This window comes from Mandrillus leucophaeus, unplaced genomic scaffold (genome assembly GCF_000951045.1).
Source record: "Mandrillus leucophaeus isolate KB7577 unplaced genomic scaffold, Mleu.le_1.0 Scaffold891, whole genome shotgun sequence".
In the NCBI taxonomy this organism is placed as follows: domain Eukaryota; kingdom Metazoa; phylum Chordata; class Mammalia; order Primates; family Cercopithecidae; genus Mandrillus; species Mandrillus leucophaeus.
The window spans coordinates 1303-13851 of record NW_012109708.1 but is presented as its reverse complement, the minus strand read 5'-3'; the positions used below and the strand labels follow the sequence as shown (position 1 = coordinate 13851).

The 12549-nt window shown below is 50.5% G+C and overlaps 1 protein-coding gene across 1 annotated transcript in view; it reads right to left on the bottom strand.

Annotated features, from left to right (window-relative positions):
• Nucleotides 1–9017, bottom strand: part of BTNL9 (butyrophilin-like 9) — a 23978-nt gene extending 14961 nt beyond the window's left edge. Inside the window, exons 1-3 of the mRNA XM_011969460.1 lie at nt 8812–9017; nt 3752–3883; nt 1633–1977 (exon numbers count right to left, since the gene is read on the bottom strand). Coding sequence (XP_011824850.1) covers nt 1633–1977; nt 3752–3860 — 454 coding nt within the window. The 5' untranslated portion in view covers nt 3861–3883; nt 8812–9017. The remainder of the gene's footprint in view (nt 1–1632; nt 1978–3751; nt 3884–8811) is intronic.
• Nucleotides 9018–12549: the final 3532 nt, after the last annotated feature.

The window sequence follows — 12549 nt, the reverse complement described above, 5'->3', positions numbered from 1 at the left end:
TGCTGGAAATGACTCTAAATCAGTGGTTGCATGTGGGGACAGTGATACCCCTGAGGGACATTTGGAAATGCTGGAAATGACTCTAAATCAGTGGTAGCATATGGAGACAATAATACCCCTCAGGGACATTTGGAAATGTGAGGGGGTCATTGGGTGGGGAAGGGCTCCTGGCATTTAATCATATCAGGTAAGGGCCAGTTTCCTAGAATGAAGAACAGCACCACCCTAAATTCTAATACATTCGAGTTGTGACTCTTCTCTTTTTCTTGAATCCCTCCAGAGCTCCAGCTCCACTGCGTCATACACACTCCTTTATCTCTCCATCCTTGTGGAACTAGCATTATATTTTGAGTATGCAAAACATTAATGTGGTTTAAATGACAATGCTGTATAGAAATGTATATCAGGAAAAAAACTCCATCCTTTCCATGTCATCACACCTCACCCTAGGTAACCAATTTCATTAATTTCTTGTTTATCCTTCCTATGTTCCTTTTTGCAATGTTTCTCCTTCTTTCTTACGCATGCAACTATGTATTATTGAACCTTGCATTTTCTCTCTTAACAATACTAGAAATCACTCTGCATCCATTCAGAGACCACCTCATCATTGTTTCAGACGCATAATACATAATATAGATTGCTCCACTGGGTGGATAGAGGATACTCAGCTTTTATGCTTGGACATTTAGGTGGTTTCCACTATTTTGCAATTGTTTTTAAAAAGCTTTACAAAGATTAAACTCATACATATGCTTTTTCATATTGGAGGTGTCGGAGGTGGCGTAAGTTCCTGGAGGTGGGATCGCTGTGTCAGAGGGTAGACACACAGCTAGTCCTCTTAAGTATTACCAAATTCTCCTGTCCTGGACTTTCCAACTTTGAATTCCACTAACATGGTACAAGAGAGCTTGCTTCTCCATAGCTCCATCAACAGCACGTGGAAGAGCTTTTGAAATTTTGCTAGTCTGACAGTTAAAAATAAATTGCATTTTGACGTAGCTTTGATTTGCCTTTCTCTCCCTACGAGTAACTTTGTTACTCATAATGTATTATATATAACATATAACATTTTTATATTTTATATATTTATAAATTTTATAATTTATAAATATTATATAATATATAATACGATATATTATATATAAATACATATATGATATCATATATATATATATTTTTTGAGACAGAGTTGTCGCCCAGGCTGGAGTGCAGTGGCAAGTGAAGCTCACTGCAGCCAGATTCCTTCACCTGGCCCCCCTGAGTAGCTGGGACTACAGGCACGCACCACCACACCTGGCTAAGAGATGGGGTCTCCCTTTGTTGCCCAGGCTGGTCTCGAACTCTGGGGCTTCAGTGACCTGCTTGCCTCAGTCTCCCAAAGTGCTGAGATTAAGCCTGAGCTTAAGGCTTGAGCCACTGTGCCCAGCCTTTTCATATGTTTAAGGGCTGTTTGTGTATGTTTTGGTGAACTGTTTGTTTTGTTTGTTCATTTGCGAATGGACCTATCCATCAGCTTTTATGTTTTTTAAAAATTACCAACATTCTTCCATTCTCTGTGACTCTACCTCTACTCAGGCAAAGTACTTGTATCTCCCTCTCCCCTGCAGGGCGTTAGGTCAGTCCACGCACCTGCTACCTCCAGTTTCCAGAGAGCTTCGCCAGAGAAGTTGTTGGAGAGGAAGCGGCAGCCATATGTGCCCTCGTCGGAGGGGACGATGCTGTGAAGCTGCAGGATCACACTGCCGTAGGCGATGTAGTCCTTGACAAACTTGGTCCTGTTCCGGAACGCCTCCATCTGCCTGCCAGGGAGCTCCTGCTGCTCCTGGTACAGGTGCACCACGTCTGAGGTGTGGTTCCGGAACCAGCGGATCTCCATGTGCTGGGCATCCAGCTGTGGCCATAGGTGGCACGGAAACTCCACCTCCTCCCCGACGAGGGCCAGGACGGTATACTCAGGGCCTAGCACCTTGACCTCTAGGATGACAAGTCAGAACAGGCAAAAGCAACCCTCATCCAATTAAAAAAAAGTTATCACACCCCTTTATAACTGAGGAATCTACAGCAAGCCATGCAAACAAGAAAGGTAAGATCCTCTGCAGGACAACTGGCCCGGATCCTTGAACAAGTAATTTTTACGAAAAAACGTGAGTGCACAATTAAACACACAGGTGACATCACAACCAGATTTGTGGTGCTGAGCTGGTAACTGGTTTCATCCAACCAGGTACAAATGTTATTTTGGGGACAATTATGTAAATATGACCAAAGCATGAAGTGAAATGGAATCTTTGATCAAAAAAGCAAGTTTCAAAATAATCTGTACAACATTATCTTAAGTAAAAAACATATGTATTTGCATAAATGTGCAGAGAAAAATATCTGAAAGGAGACACCAAATTGCTGATGGTGGTAACTTCTGCATGATGAGAATAGATATTTTCTTATTTTTGCTTGTCTGATTTTCCGAGTTTAAAAAATAATTCACATGTACAGGTTCTACAAAGGGTTATCAAAAATCATCTACGAGGGTTCCCTGCTCCACAGGTTTTCTTATCAAAAGGTCAACCAAATCCTTCTGTTGAGACTTATTTGTTGGGCTCTTTCATTTGATCACCCTCCTCTTTGAAGGCTTCTTCATGGGGCCTCTCTGCTCCCTTTGGCCTGGTCTGTTGTCTGCAGTTCCCATGAGAGTCGCTGCTCCTGCGCGGGTCTTCCGCATGCACGGATCCCTGCCGCCCCACAGGCACTCACTCTTCTCTCTGGCCTCTGTACCTCTCCTCTCCTTTCTTTCCAAGTTCAGCTGAAAGCATCCTGAAGCTGTCCTGTCATGGACCCCCCTGTCCCGCACTTGGCCCACAGGAAATGGAGGGACCTTCCTTTGTTCACACTATTTGAGGCCCCTCATTGGCGGCTGGGTGAATATCCAATACCCTTCCGACAAGTTTCCCTCTCCAGGTTCTCTCCGGCTGTCCCTCCACACACCGATGTCTGGCTGTTTCCCTGGGCACACCCTGCCTCAGCTTATCCCCTACCTGTCATCTTCCTGGAGAATGTGCATCCTGCAAGCCTCTGCTCAAACTATATTCCCTCTCTATGGCTCTCCTCAGCTTTCCGGGAACAAATCATTACTCTTAGCTGTGCTCCCAAAGTCTTTGGACACAAATATCTCTCTCTCTCCCTCCCTCCCTCCCTCCCTCTCTCTCTCTCTCTCTCTCAGCCATGGTCACATAAATGGACAGCCATTTATGCCACATCCACACCCCTCCCTTGACTACAGACTGCTGAAGACCTGGGCTATGCTGCGGTCACCCCAGTATTCCTGGTTTCCAGCCCAGGAAATTAGGAAATCACGTTTGAATTATTAGTTTACACCCTCTGTTGGTTACATCTTTCATGAGAGAAGCTTCGCAAGGGGTAAAGTTAAAAACATGTATCAATGGGTTCAGCATAAACACAGGCCAATGAGTTTCCTGGCACCCTCTTGCTCGGCTCCCTGCTATGCCTGTGGATTTTGGAGTGCTGGGAAGTGTGCAAGAGGCGGTGGGAGCTGGAGAGATCGTGGAGGAACACTGCAGGCTGGATAATGCCCAGGGGTAGTGTTTCTTTAACAACCAGGATTGAAGTCCTTTTTGTATTTCAGCATCTGGCACGCCCTGGTACTGTTCTAAGATCTTATCCCTGGGGAGCACCTGGCAGGAGGGGTGGCGTTCATGTCCTGGCTGGCTGGGCTACAGATCAGACACAATACCTGAGTTCGGCTCCCCAGGCTGAAGGAGGAGGAGGTGCATGAGGAAGACTAGACTTCTGGTCAGAGATGCTGGCTTCAAGGAGTCCAGGGAGACTGGGAAATCCACCATCTCTCGTCAGCAGTGGGGGCCACCTGGAGAGGGACAAAGGGATGCTGGAGCGACGTGCAGAGGTGGGGGGAGCTGGAACTCACTCCATCAGACCTGAAGTCAGTTGTGACCTCAGTTATTTCTGTCTTGCTCTCAAATTCCTGACAAGCCTCAGTGCTTGACTTCTTTAGCTGGATGTGAGAGCTTGCTTCTAATTTTTCCAGGGGACACTGTTAATGGCATCCCTGGCCTTGCTCAGGTTCACAGAGCTGTAAGGGGACAAGGCTGAAGGGTCCCAGAGGAAGCAGCTTCTGTGCTGCTTATTGTTTAGAGCCAGGAACAGAGTCACACAATGTGTGGGGGCTCAGTGCCCCCCCACTTTTCTGGGCTTAGTGACTTTGCTCGAACAAAGGGCAGTCTCTGAAGATCTCAGATGCATTTTCATTCTCCCTGCCTCACCGCCACCAACCCAACCTTCGTCCCACTTCCCTTTGGTCTGGAACATTGGGTCCACAAAACACAGGAACAAACACAGAGTTCTGCTTTCTTGGAAGTGGAGTGCATGCGGGTGGCTGCCTGCCAGCCCCAACGACATCCTGGGACACTTTCCTCCAGGCCTGGGACCTTGAGTTGTGCCTTCAGGAGGCCAGCTGGTAACAGTCTCTGTCGAGAGCATCTTCGGGGCCACAGTGATGGAGTCAACCCATCTAGCCACCCCTTCCTCATCTGTGACCCAGGAGGCCCAGACCCAGCCCAGACAAGGGCTGCCCCCCATTCCTGATGCTCTGCTCCCTTGGGCGCCACTAATGACTCAAGACCAGCGAGTGTGTTGCAGCCAGTGAGTCTGGAGATACACAAAACTCTCCATATTTCTCTTGCATTTAGTTGTGCAAGATTTTAGGCAGATTTTATAATTGGCTGGACCTAAATCTCTGCCTGAACCATGGAAGAGACCCGTGCCCACTCCCACGGGTTGCTGGGAGCTCTTGAAATCAAAGTCAGCGCCCCCTTCCCCTCTGCCTTGCAAATGTCCACACACTGTCTTCATTCTGGGACTGCACCCCTTGTCTTTCATGGCATCACAGTACCCTTGTTGGGGAAGGCCGCGGTGGGCTCCTCTGTCCAGCCCCCTCTGTCTCCCCATCTGCCCCCACAGCTTAGCTTTTCTTCTGAGACCTTGGCATGGCAGGTGTTTCTGGTGTCCTGTGGCTGCAGGACACGGGGCATGCTGTCAGCAACGCCACCAGCAGGTGTGAAGGATGGACTCTCAAAGCTGCTGGCCGTGCAGTGGCCGAAGGATCAGAGGGGTGTGCAGGGTGAGTTAATGAGGTGGTAGAGGCTTCCCAGGGACCCTTAGGCTGGGAGGGACCCGGGTAGGCAGGAATACAAGGGAAGAGGGGTGGCCCGTGAGGCTCATGGGCTGATGGCCCTGTCTCCTAGAGCTGAAATTGAGGGGACAAACAGAGGACAGGTTGGGACAGCTCCAGGTGTGTTTCAAGAAGGTCTCAAGGACAGGAGGTCCCCTGGATCAGGGCCGTGTTGACAGCTCTCAGTTATTGGAATCCGATTCACACAATGACATGGGAGAGGCCTTGGGCAGGGTCCAGGTTCTGGCTGGACAGTCCGGAGTCTCACCCTCTGCGGCTACTGGTGGAAGCCTCTCTGTGAGAGGTGGGGAAGCTGCAAGGAAGGGTTCTAGCAAAGGGGTCTACACTGGTTGTGCACCTTCTTACCCTTTCTTCTGTTCCCTTCTCTTTTCCTTTATGCTTCAGTCTTTTCTTCTGGATTCTAGACACAGGTTAGAGCCCCATGACAGCAAAGCCAGGAGGGGCATGTCAGTGTCCAGCTAGTGCCTTCCAAAACCAAGCGGGGCTCAGAGTGTGTTTGTGCATCTATCTGGGTGGGCTGGGTTCTGGGGAATTAGTTGAGGTTGTGTTAGGTTGTGACACAGGTCCCCTCATAAGGTGATAATGGGGCGCGAGACAGGTCCCACAGCTGGCCTCCTCGCAGAAGGAACACTGGTTCCAATTTCCCTGGGCTGGGGGCAGGCTGCCACCTCCCGGGGACAGGGGATTGGGGCAGGATGTTCCAGAACCGTGAAAGTGCTAGAGGGACCTCCGTTCTCTGTTGTGATACACCGGTGTGATTTCCATCATGGATGCCTCAGAGAAGGAGGATTGTAGACACACACACACACACGTGCTCACAGTAATAAAAACAAACATGCAATGGGTACTTCCTATCAGGCACTTATCTATACCTCAAGTATTATTAGTATTTGTATTATTATTATTACTAATAGGTCCAAATTATAGCTGAGGAAACGGAGGCCTGGGAGCTGAGTGACTTGCTCTGGCCCACAATGGGTGAGAGGTGGAGGGGGTTCCACCCCCACTGTCCGGTTCCAGAGCCTCGCTCTGCGCTTCTCGAATTCAGATTCCTCACCAGCTGTGTCGTGTGTCTGGGTACACCCTTCAGTCACTCCTGTTACCCAAAACCATGACCGTCTGAGGAACCAGCTGGCCACAGACCAAACACTCACCCTAACCTGCCATCACACAGAGGCACTGAAGAAGCAACCGGCTCACAGGGTGCCAGCCACAAAACCAGCCAACCAACCAACCAACCAACCAACCAACTAATGAATAAAAACTTTAAAATCTCACTGCCAGATAAAACAACTTAAAACTAGGGTCTCCCTAAGACTTTGTCAAGAGCATCTTCTCAGCCAGGAGGGATATGTACCTGGTCCCTTTGCTCCCAACACTCAAGGGTATCATCTTGAAAGCCTTTAGTCAGAGACAGATGGTCTGGCACGTTCCTGAAGGAAAAAATCAGCGACTACTGAACAGCACGCTCCTCCCCGTTTGCTGCCGCGAGTCCGCCCTTTCTGACCTCACTCTCCAGTTAAGGATCGAGGGTGCTCAATCCGTACTTGAAGTTCAAGTCCCCTCCTTGAAGAAAACACTTTCCACTCTCTGCTATTTTGATTACAGTGTAAATTGATTTCAGGTTCTGTTCCTGGTGAGGTTTTGCCTGGGGAAGGAGTAAGCGACTGGACGCATCGGATATTTGGGGAAGATTGAAACCCGGTGTGCGCGAGGACCGCCAAGGGATCCTCCAGCTGCAGCTGAGCTCTGCTGGTGCGCACCTGCTCCTCGTCCTCCCAGGAGCCTCGGGCTGCTCCCTCTGGAAGGCACAGGGAGAAATAAGTGTCCTGGGAAATGTCACCGCCTGCACCCAGCAAAAGCCCATTTCTTTCTTCTCCTTCTCTTTTTATTTTTTTCTTCTTGCTCTCTCACTGCCCCCAGCCCACTCCATTCCTGTTCTCTTCTCCTGCACCTGCAATTCCTAAACAACCCTGATGTTATTTTGATTTCTGGTCCCTCAGTCTTGAGTCTGTCTTTAAAGATGAGTAGTTTTTGCTTTGCTACTGTTATTTTTTTTAGATAATTTATTGTTAAATGAAGAATTTTAAAGCAAAATGCAGTGGGACAGATGTCAAAGGCAAGTTGAAAACATAATTTCTGTCGAATACTGTTCCAGATTTCCTAAGATGAGGCACAAGAAAAGCATCGAATGAAAGGTACTTACTCAAGCTAAGTCTTTTTAAAAGGTCTGTGTTTGAAAGGAAAACAACTTTTCACTAAAAATATAAATCATTCTTATTACATGAAAACCATAATTTAAGAGACTGAGAAAAAAGCTTTTTGATTCACAAATAAACGGCATCTCCCTAATACACTTAGGAATGTTTGTTTTTAATCAGTGACTCTTAAAAATCACTGCTTCCACCTGACAAACTCACGCTTATCACTATGGATTGATGTTCTCTGATCCACCCTGAAGTGTCCCATTTTTCTCTACACACGTCCTTTTCTGCAACTTTCAGCACAGCAAGATTGGAGAAAAAGAGCATTAGAAGGAACCTCAGCTGATTCCCTAGTGAATAACTTAACAAAATAAAACCTGCTTTTCCGTTTGCATTACACATTCACAATCTCTCACTCTTACTATACTGGTATATTTCAGATTCTGTCCACACATATAATTATTTCCCTGAACTTAACACTGTCTTCCTGACAAAAAGGTAAATCTCCCAAGGACATCTCCGAACCTGGCAGTGTCCAAAGGCCACGTCCTCCCACAGGACTGCCTCGCCTGCGGTGCTGCTGTTGGTGTTGCCCTGAGCGGTCCCAGGGTCTCCATGGGGCGGAGCAAAACCTTGCGGCTTTCCCTGACATAATTTTAAGACTATGTTTAACACTTACACGACCACATTAGGAAACCCGGCAGGAAAATCCATTTTTATTAATAAATGTCATGTCACTTGCTCTCCCAAACACAGGAGGCTTTTTTTTGCCCTGCGTGTGTGTGAGGAGACTATGGGGTCCCAGAGCGGAAAACTTCTCTAGTAATAAAGTATAGAAATTATCCCTGAAAGTATGGTCTTTGCTTTGCTACTTCTGTAAGCTGTGGAACTGGTGAATTTTGCCTGTCTCCTATCCTCCACTCCCCCAGCCGCAAGTCCCCAGGTGTCAGTGGGGCCTTGGTCCTCTCCCACTGGCCTCCCTGGCACCCCTGCAATGCCCTTGCCCCCGGCAGACCCCAGCCAGTGCCCACTGCCTGCACTGGTTCGATTTCAACAGGTCCACAAGAGGATTTCCACCGTCTTAGTCTCTACGGAAGATGGACTGCCCCAAGAAGGGAACTGCCATGAGGCTTGAAATCCTTTTCATCTGGTGAGGGGCAATGGGATGTATCAGGATCCTGCCTCCTGAGATGGGGCCTACCTAAACGGGCGTCGACATCTCCTCTTGGCCATACTTGGAACATCCCACGCTGCAGCCAAGCTCGGATAATAAAATGCTGCCACTAATTGTACGCCCTCCCAAAGCCTCCCACCTTCATTTTCTGATTGCCGTTTCTGAAAAGTGGAGGTGTAGGCAGCTGTTGAGAATGAGCCACTTACCTGTCAGGTAGCAGCAAAAGGTCTGCAATGGCAGATGAGTCCCGGTGATCTCACCTCCTCTGCAAAGGGTGATGATCGCTGGGAAGTGTCTTGGTCCTAGATGCTAAGATTCCGTAGACGTGGACTGGCAGCTGAGCTCCAGAGGCCAGGACATGTGTGAGAATTATTTATCCATCTTCCTCCCAGAGATATATGCTGTTTTCTCTGCCCTTTGCTATGAAAACCAAGGTGGATAGAACAAAACAAGGAAGTTGTCACATCCTGTCTCTGAGAAAAATCTTGAATTCTCATGTAAAATATCTCTCCAGGGTCACAGAAGGAGGGGAAAGGTATCTGAGAGCTTTGTAGAGAGTGACAGCTGCAGAGGCTCAAAGTGGGGAGAAAAGGCTCCAGCTGGGTGCAGGGTCTTTGTGCCGGTGAAGCTGGGACTCCTGGGAGGCAGGGGGGCAGTCTCCGAACGTGAAAGAGAGTCGACTGCAATCTCCACTAACTAAGCATGAGGAAGGGGCTGACGCCCAGTTTTTAACCCACCATAACCTTCTCCTCAGGGCAAGGTCAGTAAGGAGTAACTCCTGGGGGCATTGCTGTTAGTGCAGCCTGCAAAACCTGTTCGCGTGCAGCTTGGAAATGCAGGGGGTGCTGGACTGGGATTTCTCTAGTGGAGCAGAGCTCAAGAAAGAAGCAGCAAGCACTACCCCACCCCAGCCCACCCCATCTTACTGTAGGCCACGGTGCGACTTGGGCATAAGTGGACTGAGGCACTAGCCACCCAGCTGCAGCCCACACTGACATCCCCTCCAGGGAACAGGCCAGAGCTGAGGCATGAGCAGCTCAAACACATGCAGTATTGTGGTAAACTGAGGACCGGAGAGACGGATATGAAAATCAGGAGGATTGTTTATTTTAGATACACACCGGCTCAGTGGACTCACGTCTAAAAAGCTGAGCCCTAAACAAAGACAGGGTGGGGTGTTTGTAAGTGGACTTACGATAAACAAAACAAAAGCAGTTAATCATATGATAGGTCACATAATCTATAGCACAGCATAACTTATGGCCTTGCATAGCCGGTGGCCTTGTAGCTGCATTGAAAGAAAAACAAGAACTGACTAAATACAGAGATTCGTAAAACACGATCACGCTGAAGAAGCCTGAGGAAAGAGTAACAGTAAACGAATTTGCCTTTCTTTCTTTTTCCTTTAACCTTGCTCTGGAAGTGGGGCGGGAGGTGTCTGGAGCCCATTCCTTTGGCCTTGGTTTTCTGGACAGCGTTATCTTGTCTGTCCTTGAAGTGAGCTTGCTAGGCAGAGGAAAACTTGTTTTCTTTTTAACCTTTGCCTTGCCTGTTACTTTTCTTGGAGTAAATGAATGCATATGTATTTTTAATTTTTCTGCCTCAGCAGGACACCGCAGGGACTCCCAGAAGGGCCTGTGTTTGGAGAGGGGCCTGTGCAGGTGGCAGGGCTCTATATGGGAGGGAGACAGGAGCCAGCGAGCTATAGGCATGGACCTGGAGGTGACTGTCTGTGCTCCGACAGGCTGGCGAGACTGGGCACCCAGGCTTATTAATGTGGAAAGATGTCCCTAGGACAGCAAAGGGGCTGAACAGTGAGCTCAAACAGTGGGTGCAGTTCCCCAGGCCTGGGGAGACAGAGGAGGGCTCAGGGACAAGGTATACTGAAAATGGATGCTGCATAAACAGTAGGATCAGGGAAGCAATGGGGCAGCCCGGGAGGACAGACATTCTTCGCGGAGGGAGGTGATTAGCACGTGGGAGGTAGGAAAAGGCTCCGGGCTGGCCAGGCCAGTGTGTGGCTCACTAGTGGAAGGGAAGGCTGAACAGAAATGGATGGGACCACGTTGCAGAGGCCCTTGCATGCCACACAGGGGAGTGAAAGAGAAGGGAAATTGCACTTGTAGAGAGGGGCTGCCCAAAAATGAGAACATGGCCTAAGCTTTTCATTGCCCTTAGGTTAGGTTCCTCCATGCTGCCTGGGGAAAGGTGAGATTGTCACAGCAGAAATGCAAAGAGAGAGAGAAATGGGCAGAGTCCACTTCTGTGACTCCCAGACACAGCCCTGGTGGGATGCGGGAGGGGGACACCACCTGCCACCACCGCCGGCGTATCAGGTGCCTCATGCAGCAGGAAACTTGTAGCCAGCAGCTGCGCCCTGCCAGCCGCACCTCCCATTCCAAGACCCAGTAAATGCATAAAGGCTCAGATCCAAAAGGAAGGTAAGTGCTGAACCCCTGGCAGGCTACAGGTGCCACTGGAAAGAACGGACCCTCATCTGTCCTTGTGTGCGATCTTTGGGGTGTCAATTTTCTTCCTGGAAACCTCTGTGGCACCTGAGTTCTTGTCCCGCCTCCAGGAAGAATGCGGTCATGAGGTACACGGAGAAGTAAGGGTGAAGAAGATGCAGAGGAGCTTTACTGAATGTTGGAACAGCTCAGAGGTGGCCTGCAGCGAGCTCCTCTCTGTAGGTAAGCCCTCCCGTCCCACTGAGTGTTCAGCTCTCAGCAGAGAAGGCCCTGGAGAGGGCAGCTCCTCTCTGCCCGCTGGTCCTCCTGCCACCTGCTGCTGTCAGCAGACAGAAGGCCCTGGAGACAGCGGCTCCTCTCCACAGGCAGGTTGTCCGGAATGCCTCTGCAGGTCTCTGAAGCTCTCAGCAGAGAAGGTAGTTTCTCTCTGCAGCTGGTCATCCTGTTGTTTCTCCATCCTCTGCCCTGCTCTGGCTGAGCCTGGCGCTTTTATGCACCTCTGAGGGGAGGAAGTGCATGCGGACTGGTCCATGGGCAGCCAGAGGGAGACATCACAAGGCCCCACTCCGGTCCCAGGGACTGTCGACCTGACCTTCAGACCCTCCCTGGCCTTACTGGGGACCTGCCTTCTCCCTCCAGGGACTCTGTCTGCCTACCACTGCCTTTCATGGTCCCCGGCTAGGCCCCAACCCCGCTCCGAGATTGGGAGCAGAGAGAGGCCAGGCAGTGAGGACCAGAACCCCTGAGCCTGCAGGGATGGGGGTTAGGGGGCTCGGTTCTTCCCAGGCCCCGGAGGTGCAGGCTGCACAGATGCCGGGTCCTGCTCCTGGGAGCGTGGCCGAAGCCGCACCCGGGGAGCTCCTGTCCCGTCAGTTTGGAAGGGCAGGGCTCCTGCTTGTCCTGGCTCCTGCCTCCTCCGTGGAGCAGGAGGCCGAGGTCTGCAGCTGTGGGTCGGGCGGCTGCAGCTGCACGCGGAAGGGCAGATCCCGCCTGTCCTCGGCTCCCACCCAAGAGCTCAGGGAGGCTCGGACCACAGCTGCAGTTTGGGCGGCTGTAGCCCACACAGGAGGGTGGGGATCCTGCCTGATCTGCAGAGCAGGCGGCCTGGGTCTGCAGTCACAGTCTGGGTGGCTACAGCGGCACCCGGGGAGCGCCCGCCCCGCTCGGAAGTGTGTGGCCCCAGCCAGGCCTCCCTGCTGCAGCTGGTGTGAAGGCAGCGGCCACCACGTGGAGGGGGGTAATTAGCACGCGTGGGGTAGGAAAAGGCCAGGGGCTAGGCAGGCCAGTATGGAGCCATCACTCGGACAGTGGAGAACACGCCCCATTGCATAGCCTCGCCATGAGGTCGTCTGAGGGAATTCTGGAGGGCTGGTGGGAGAACCCTCATCCCCAGGGCAAAGGCTGTTCTCACGCCTGGTGTGGGCTACCAGAGGAGACAGAATGAAAGTCATGCCAGCCTCGCAAGGAGTGAATTCC